A 9894-nucleotide genomic window follows, 5' to 3' on the forward strand; every position below is an offset into this window, starting at 1 on the left:
AGGCTAAAATATCTCTAAGCTTTATCTCCTCGTAACTAATCACATGGGAAAGATTTTGGATATATTTCCTTAGCATAGAAACATGAAACACGTCGTGAATCCTGGATAAAACTGATGGTAAAGTTAGCTTGTGGGAGACTGGACCCACTCTCTTAAGTATCTTGAATGGGCCAATAAACCTAGGGCTTAGCTTACTCTTCTTCCCAAACCTCATAGCTCCTCTCAGTGGTGCTACTCTCAAAAATACCTGATCTGCCACATCAATCTCCAACTTCCGATAGCGAGTATCAGCGTAGCTTTTCTGCCGACTTTAAGCTACACTGATTCTGTCTTTAATAAGTCGAACTTTACCATATGCTTGTTGCACTAACTCTGGTCCTAAAACTCACCTCTCACACATTTCATCCCAATATAATGGAGAACAAAACCTTATACCATATAATGCCTCATATAGTGTCATCTTGATGTTGGCCTCGTAGTTATTATATGCAAATTCAACCAACGGTATATATTGGGTCCAACTACCCCCAAAATCCAGCACGCATGCTCGTAGCATATTCTCCAGTATCTGGATCCTCCTCTTTGTCTTTCTATCAGTTTGAGGATGGAAGGTTGTGCTAATTGATAACCGAGACCCCAAAGCTTCCTACAAACTCTTCCAAAATCGCAATGTAAATTATGTCTCAGTCTAAAACTTTGGATACTGGCACACCATGAGGTTGAACTATCTCATGAATATATAACTTTGCCATTTTGTTCATAGAATAGTTGACTTTAATAAGGAGAAAATGAGTGGTCTTCTTCAATCAATCAATGACCACCCAAATAGCATTCCATGCATGCAACGTCAGTGGTATCTGCACTATTAACAATGCTGCTTCCACTGATTTCCAGCTCAGAGCATCAGCTACCATGTTTGCTTTCCTTGGGTGGTAACTGATAGCGTAATAATCATCTTTAATGAGCTCTAATCATCTTCTCTGCCTCATATTCAATTCTTTATGGGTGAAGAAATACTTCAAACTTTTATAGTCAATGAATATCTCACATCTCTCACCATAAAGATAATGCCTCCAAATCTTTAAGGCATACATCACTGAAGCTATTTCTAAATCATGTACTAGGTAGTTCTTCTCATACTTTTTAAGTTGTCAAAAAACATAAGCAATAACCTTCCCATGCTGCATCAACACACACCCGAGTCCCTTCTAGGCGCATCACCGTAAATAACAAATCCATCTTCCGTGGATGGAATAGATAATACCAGTGTAGAAACCAGCTGCTGCTTCAACTCCTAGAAGCTCCGCTCACACTCATCGATCCATTCAAACTGTACATTTTTCCTCGTGAGTCGTGTCAGTGGACTTGATAATCTAGAAAATCCATCCACAAAATGCTTGTAGTACCCTGTTAGACCTAGGAAATTCGTGATCTCCTATATATTCACTAGTCTCACCTAATTCACCACTGCTTCTATCTTGCTCGGGTCTACTGATATGCCATCTCTAGAGATCATATGCTCGAGTAAAGTTACCTACCTCAACCATATTTATATTTCTTGAATTTAGCGTATTAATATCTGCAACACCAGCCTCAGATGATTCTCGTGCTCCTCAAAACTCTTCGAGTAGACTAGTATATCATCAATAAATACCACAACAAACTGGTCCAAGTACTGATTGAATACCTAATTCATTAGGTCCACAAACATTGCCGGTGCATTAGTCAATTTGAACCAGACATTACCATGAACTCATAGTGCCCACACCTAGTTTGAAAGGTTTTATTCAAAACATCCTTTGTTTTAACTTTCACCTGGTGATATCCTGACCGAAGATCAATCTTGGAGTAAACCTAGGTCCCCTAGTGCTGATCAAATAAATCATCAATTCTGGGAATAGGATATTTATTGTTGATTGTTACTTTATTTATTTCTTTATAATCAATACACATCCTCATAGTCCCATCTTTCTTCTTCACGAACAAGACTGGTGCTTCCCAAGGTGACACGCTAGGCCTGATAAATCCTTTATCCAATAAATCCTGCAACTGGTATTTCAATTCTTTCAATTGAGCTTCAGCCATCCTATAGGGTGCTTTAGATATTGGTGCTAACCTTAGTAATAAATCCATAACAAATTCAATCTCTCAATCTGGTGGTAAACCAGGTAATTCCTTTAGAAAAATATCTAGAAATTTTCTGACTATTGGAATATCATCTTGTTTTAATTCTACCTTTGGCATCTCCTTTATATAAGCAATATACCCCTGACAACCACCCTGAAGCAATCTCCTCTCTTGAATGGCTAACACTAACTGTGGCGAGGCGAGTACATGTGATCTCACGAATTTGAATTCTTGCTTACTTGGGGGTGTGAAGAACACTTTTAGGACAATCAATGATGGCATAATCAGCTGCCAGCCAGTCCATACCCAATATCACATCAAACCCCTATATGTCTAACACCATAAGATCGACTGGTAATACTTTCTCCTAAATGCCCACTAGATAACTTTTAAGTACCCTCCTATACCTCATTGTTGATCCAGTCGGCATGGCTACATCTAAAAATTGTTCCTTAATAACAGATAATTTAACATATCTAGATGACACAAAGGAATGGGCGGCACCTGAATATAATAAAACAACAACTTTATAAGGTAAAGCAATAAGAATACCTATAATAGCATCTCCGACAGCCTTAGCATCTCCCGGTGTCAACGCATAAACCTTTGCCGGAGGTGTGTTCCTTTGCTGGCCTCCACGAGGTGCCTGGTAACCTCTCCGCAAAGGTTTGTGAACTGGGGCATGGGTCAGCAGTCCCTGACATGATTGTGCCATATGACCGGGCCTCCCACACCAATATCGCCTAAAAAAATTTTTCAATTTCAGGACATTTTGTGTCATTTTAAAAACACTATGTATGTACTCCACAATTATCGTTTGCTTCTTATTGAGAGATCAGGAGATGGGACACGCAAAAAAAAAAAACCGGATGGTCGATATTCATGGGGTTATTGTTGGATTCGTGAAGGAGCCACCATCCCTGCTGACCAACTCGGTGATTATTGTGTTGCTAATGACCAGTACCCATGTGCACCTGGCAAGAAGTATTATGGCCGAGGTCCTATTCAACTTTCCTAGTAAGTAGTCATGTGAACTTAGAATATTATTTTTTATTTGTTAGTGTTTAAAGAAGTACCCCATTTATAAACTCACTTACGTAATTTAATTATTATAACATAGGAAATTAAATATAGTATTATAAAACAAACACACTTTATTCACATAACTCAAATTTCTTCACGCACCACATTCTTTATAATGTGTTGTAACAAAGCGATACTAAAACATAATTTTTGCAGCAACTTCAACTACGGTCCGGCAGGGAATGACTTAGGTTATGATCTACTAAATAACCCAGACTTGGTGGAGAATGATCCATACATATCTTTTGAGGCTGCTTATTGGTTTTGGATGACTCCACAACCACCAAAGCCTTCATGTCATGACGTCATGATTGGTAACTACACACCGTCAGCTGCAGACATTACAGCTGGTCGGTACGGAGGTTTTGGGCTTTGCACCAACATCATCAACGGTGGCATAGAATGTGGTGGTGGCTACTCAAGCGAGCAGGAACAGGACCGTATTGGGTACTACAAAAGATATTGTGAAATATTAGGTGTGGACACCGGTGACAACCTTAGCTGTGCAAACCAGCATCCTTATGGCTTGACCCTCAAGGAAAAGAGGATCAAAAGAGGTGGTTCCTATTCAGATCAGTAACTTCGAAGCTACCTGTAGATCAAGCGAGCTACAAATTAATTTGAAGTTACATGTGGTTTAAGCTAGCTACATATTGTACTAAGAGTTTATGGCAACGTGATGCATGTGCAATACAGTTGAATCTGTGGCAATAAGTAGTTGCTAGATATGTAGCCTATTATGACTAATAAATAAAATGAGGTGCTAATTGGTTAATTATATTGTGATTTGTCATTTTATTTCAAAATCATCATCATAATGGTCTTGGAATAATGTCTATCATTAACTATTCATTGTAAGAATAAGTTTCCTAGGAGACATCTGAGCACATATAGTGTTGATTAGTTAATTATATCTGTTGACACCCCAATTTTAACCAGGCTACCCCGAGAAGACCCGACACATAAAGTTGACTGTGCGCCCCAAAAATTGGAGGACCCTTCTGAGAGACCCAATTGAGTTCTGATTTGTTTTCAATGAGTCTTGTGGTTTTCACCGAATCCCGATTTCATTTTCAATGAGTCTCGTTGTTTTTGTGGAATCTCAATTTGGTTTCGTTGATTCCCGATATGTCTACCGAGTCCCGATTTGTCTTCCAAGAACCTCAGAGTTTCAATCGAATCCTGGTGTGTCTACCGAGTCCTGATTTGCCTTCGTGAGTCTTGGAGTTTCAATTGAGTCCCAATGTGTCTACCAAGTCCTGGTTCAAAATTTCAATTGAGTCCCGGTGCCTTCATTGAGTCTTTTTTTTTTTGTCTCCAATGAGACCCGATCCGTTTTTGTAGAATCTCAGTGTTGTTACCGAGTCCCGGTTTGTTTTCAAGGAGTCTCATTATTTTTATCGAGTCTCATTTCAGTTCTAGTGAGTCTGTTTGTTTTTACCGAATCTCGATGCCTCTACCGAGTTTCGGTTCATTTTCAGTAAGTCTGTTTATTTTTACCGAGTTTCGGTTCTTTTTTTATGAGTCCGGTTGTTTTTACCGAGTGCCGGTTCATTTTGACTGAATTCTGGGCATCTTGAGAAAATGGAGTCTGGGTCCTACTTTTTCCAAAAAATCAAGTTCAATGTTCGGCCAAATCTCTCTTCTCGGAGGATAGGGTCGATAAAAAATACAAAATAAAAAATAATAATACAAAAGGGGGAAAAACATAAGAAAAGGAGGGAGCTATTATTATTATTATTATTATTATTATTATTAGTATACTAGTATGATTATTATTACTACTTCTTATTATTATTATTATTAGCTAAACAAAAACACCAAAAAGGAAAAACAAAACAAACAAAAAGACACAAAAAAGAAGAAAATAAAGAAGCCTATAAAGGCTACGTTTCACTGGCACACGTTTTTTTTTTGGGGGGGGGGGGGGGGGGGGGGGGGGGGGTTTGGTGGCGATTTTTTTTTCACTATTCACTAATCCTCTCTCCAGTTCTCGGTAGATCTCGCCCACCTCTGCAGATCTCTCCATAACCACTCTCCCCAGTCATACTCTCGGAGGCTCATCTCTCACCCACACCAGCAGCTCCCCCTCTCTTCTCTCGGTTCCCCTTCGCAAGCCACCATACCAGCACTCCCGGCCAACTTCTCCATCATCTAACAGTACCCTGTAGCTCTACTTGATCCCAAAACCAATTCCAGCCTTCATCCTCACCCTCGCAACCCAGCACCGGGCCACCAACCCATCTCCCTCTGCCAGACCCTGTTCCACACCAGCATAACCAGCCACCCAGCACCATAACCACCTCCATCCTCGGCCGTGAGCACCCGCCAGCCTCCCAGATCTTCCTCATTCTCGCAGCCCACAACTACCTGCTCCGAGCCCGCTGCAACTCTCGGCCACCTCACCCGTGACCACCACACCAGCAGCCATCCTCGGTCGGATACTCCCAGCTTCCCCCCATCAACCATTCAAGCCACCCTCGGCTCACTCTCTGAACCCCTAGCAGATCCGAAGCTCACACCTCCAACCTCCAGCTTCTCCATCTCTCTTCATCTCTCTCTCCACCTCACCAACCAAACCCGAACCACTTTCCTCTCCACTCTCAGACTCTCCCCTCCCTCTGATTCTCTCTTTCATCTCCTTCATCACCCTGTCTCTCGGCCAACCTCTGCGAGCCACCACCAGTCCTTTCTCGGCCATTTAGCCCACTCCAGCAACCATTCCACCACTCCTTCATGCCTCAACCATAACCGCCATCTCCTCAAAATCAAGCAGAATCAACAACTCCCTTGTGTTCAATTTCATCTGGTTATAAAACTTTACATCTGGTTTAGCTTGGTTGTTGAGGAATGGATTTGATCTTATTTTTGTTTGTGATCATTGGGCCTTTTTAAAATTGTTGGTTTTGGTGTGGTTGTGATTGGATCTTATCGTAAAAAAATTTTCCGTTGTACATTGCTTTGGTTAAAAAAAAAAAAAAAAAAACCCACCACCCATTTGACAAAATGCCTGAACCAATTTTTTTTCTAGACAAATGGCTAAAATGCTTTTGGGAATTGGCAGCATCAATTGGATCTTAGTTTGTGATTTAGGGAGTCCAAATTTGATTTAAAGGAGTGAGAGGTTGAGGTTTTGGTTTTGGTGCACACCAAGTGCTTGATGTAAGCCCATGTGGTTAGTGCTACATCACTAACCCAACATCACTACACACTACTCACTCACCATTACACACACTGCTCACTAACCATTTACACACACTGCTCACCCACTTTTTCACACACCCTCACTTACTAACTTTTCACTGACATTTTATTTATTTGCTTGCATTCATACTAACTCTAACTCATGCTAACATTTAAATTCCTGCACTCTAACATTTAAATTCCAGTTTAGTAACTTTTAAATTTCTGTACACTAACATTTAAATTCCACTTTACTAACTTTTAAATTTTCGTATACTAACATTTAAATTCCAATATGCTAACTTTTAATTTTTGGTATACTAATTTTTAAATTCCTGTATACTAACATTTAATTCCCTGTATACTAACATTTTACTTCTTGCATACTAACCTTTAACTTCTTATATACTAACATTTAATTTCTTGTACTCCAATTTGCACACTAACACTTCTATTTTATTTCATTTACACACACTTTGCACATGTCCTTTACACACATTTACGCACACGTGTTACACATGTTGTATGTATGCATGCATTCACATACATCCACATTCACATGCATTCACGCAAGCAATTTCACATGGCCACATGCATGCATGCCCTCATAGACACTTACGCACACATGTGTGCACGCATTCACATACACATCCATGCATGCATGTATGCAGTCACACATGCACACACATTCACATTCATGCATGCATTGCGTCATCACCCACGACTTCATTCATGCACATGCATACGCATGCCCATTTATGCCACACATGCATTCCCATCCTCACACATACACATGCATTCATATACCCACGCATGCATACATGCGGTCACACATACACATACATTCACATTCATGTACATGCACACATGCACGTGCTCACGCATGTACATGCATGTAATGCACATAATCACATACTTATATGCCTGCATGCTTGCAACCTACCTTGTGTGTTCCGATGTCACCCACGACATCGTCACATGGGTCATTGCACATTCATGCACGCATGGCATGAGTATTCTAGTCCAGGCCTTACATCGTGTCATTATTCATGCATACATGCACACACATGCCCATGCGTGCGCCCATCCATCACATATCTTGCATACATGCACTACCATTCATGCCTCATACGCATACATATATTCATTCGTTAGTGTCATTGTTCGCATGCAAGCATGTGCATCTTCATTCACACACCATGCATGCCTGCTCATTCCCATCCATGCACATGTACACTTAGACATTCCCACACCACCCATGACACCATCATTTGGGTTATTGTCCATCCATGCGTGCAAGCACATTCATACACGTGCACATCCATGAATGCACATACATTCATATATGAGCACTTCATTCATGCGTGTATGCACGTGCGCATGCTCATTCATGCATGTACTCATTCACACACACGCATATTCTTGCACGCACTCATTCACACACGTGCACTTCATTCATGCATGCACACACATTCATGCATGTACTCATTCACACACGTGCACGTTCATGCACGTACACATTCATACACGTGCACATCCATGCACGCACATGCATTCATACACGTGCACTTCATTCATGCATATACGCACGTGCAATTACTCATTCATGCATGTACTCATGCACACACGTGCACATTCTTGCATGCACTCATTCACATGCATGCACGAACATTCATGCGTGGACGTTCATGCACATACACATTCATACACATGCATGTAATGCACGCACACACATTCGTGCACATGCTCATTCATGCACAAGCATTCGCGCACATGCTCATTCACGCATGCACGCGCGTTCATGCACGTGCTTATCCATGCATACACACAGTCATGCATTCATGATTAGACATGCATCACGCATCACTCATGCATGCTAGCATACCAAAACATACCCAGCCCGCGCGTTAGGCAACGCGTGTTGACTTATGGTCTCAACCAAGACCTTAAACTAGTTTTCTTGCCGGACCGATCAATGTTTGACCAGTTAGTCAACCCTCGAACCGGTTCACGCCAGTTTTCTTCATTTTACTTGATTACTATTATGATATTCAAAAAATTCATAAAAAAATCACAAAAATTCTCGAAAATCCCAAAAAAACATTTTTACACTTTAATTTCCATTGATTTTATTTGTGTTATTTTGAAGTTCGGGAAAAATCACAAAAATGTTTTCACACTTAGGAGAAATCAAAAAAATGTTTTTTTAGGTACAGAAAATCATTTCCATCCCAAAAAAATTTTAAAAACCTCTCGGAATAGTATCTTTCCTATTTAGAGAAACCTACATATTTGAAAACCTCCCAGGGGAGTATTTCGTACTCTATTTTCTTGATTTTCCTTCCTGATGATTGCAACTAAGGGCACAAACTCTTTGGAGTATTGGATTTGACCCGATTCTAAGGGAATACTTATATGGTATTTTCATTCTTTTGATTTTTGAAAGAGAGTAATTTCAATAGGCTTATTAGATTTATTTCAGGGATAATTTTGGATTAATCTAGTACCATTCGCAAGAACGGGCGCGTAGGGGGTGCAAATATCTTCCCCTCGTGTAACCATACTCCCGAACCCGACTCTCGTGACACAAACCGATTTTACCCATAACGGAGTAGCAATCAAGTGTTCTAACCACACTTCAAAATGTTAGTGGTGACTCCATCACACATGTTTTCCACGAAAATCACAGTTTCAAAATCGCACATTCCATTTTCCTCTGTTCGCAGCCGGAACCCACATTTATGTGCCAGAGAGAACGATTCTCTCTCTGGGCCATGTCCGGGACGTCGCTACAATATCGTGGTTCTAACTTTGCTTCATAATCATCATCATAATCATCTTCGAATAATTTCTATCACTAATTTTTTACTAAAAAAAAAAAGTGCCTAGGAGACATATTAGCATGTGTGCATATAATTAAAGTTTGGAACTTCTATATTAAAACTTATTTGAATTATGTGAGAGATAGGAAGGTGTATGGGATGAGATGTGGGTTTGCTTATGTTGTGAAGTTTAGGCCTAATGGGAGCTTTGATTCAACAAAAAACAATATAGAAAAAAATAAATAAAGGCTTCTTCCACCTAAAAAGTACACAAAAAAATATGCTTTTCATTTTCCCTGGTGCACTTTAGCACATATGAGTTATATAGTGTTCTAAATATTGGTTTCTTGATTTTCTTGATCTCAATTTTCCTTTTCTTTTTCAATTGTTATTATTATTATTTTTAAAATTTATTTTGACTTTCTAGAGATATAGATCTATCTTTAGAAGGTTTAGCCTAGGAATTGGAGCTCTAGATTAGAAACAAGCTCGAAGAAGTTTTTGATAATGGTAAGTGACTATGGGAAGAAAGAGGATATAAAAGGCAAATGACACTGTTATTTCCCCTAAGAATCCTTGAGGTCCTTACTCCAAAAAAAGATTCTATGATGGTTGATGTTGAGTTTGTTTCCATGGAAATGCTTTACGTGTTCATTAATGTTTGAGCACTTAGCACACA

At 39.9% G+C, this 9894-nt stretch overlaps 1 protein-coding gene across 1 annotated transcript; it reads left to right on the forward strand.

The window, feature by feature from the left end:
* The first annotated feature begins 2920 nt into the window (after positions 1 to 2920).
* On the forward strand, positions 2921 to 3830 carry LOC131163444 (endochitinase-like). The gene is made up of 2 exons (XM_058120055.1): positions 2921 to 3144; positions 3367 to 3830. Exons 1-2 carry the CDS (start codon positions 2921 to 2923, stop codon positions 3788 to 3790), a joined length of 648 nt encoding a protein of 215 aa, XP_057976038.1. The 3' UTR covers positions 3791 to 3830.
* Positions 3831 to 9894: the final 6064 nt, after the last annotated feature.

Source organism: Malania oleifera, chromosome 1 (genome assembly GCF_029873635.1).
Source record: "Malania oleifera isolate guangnan ecotype guangnan chromosome 1, ASM2987363v1, whole genome shotgun sequence".
Lineage (NCBI taxonomy): Eukaryota > Viridiplantae > Streptophyta > Magnoliopsida > Santalales > Ximeniaceae > Malania > Malania oleifera.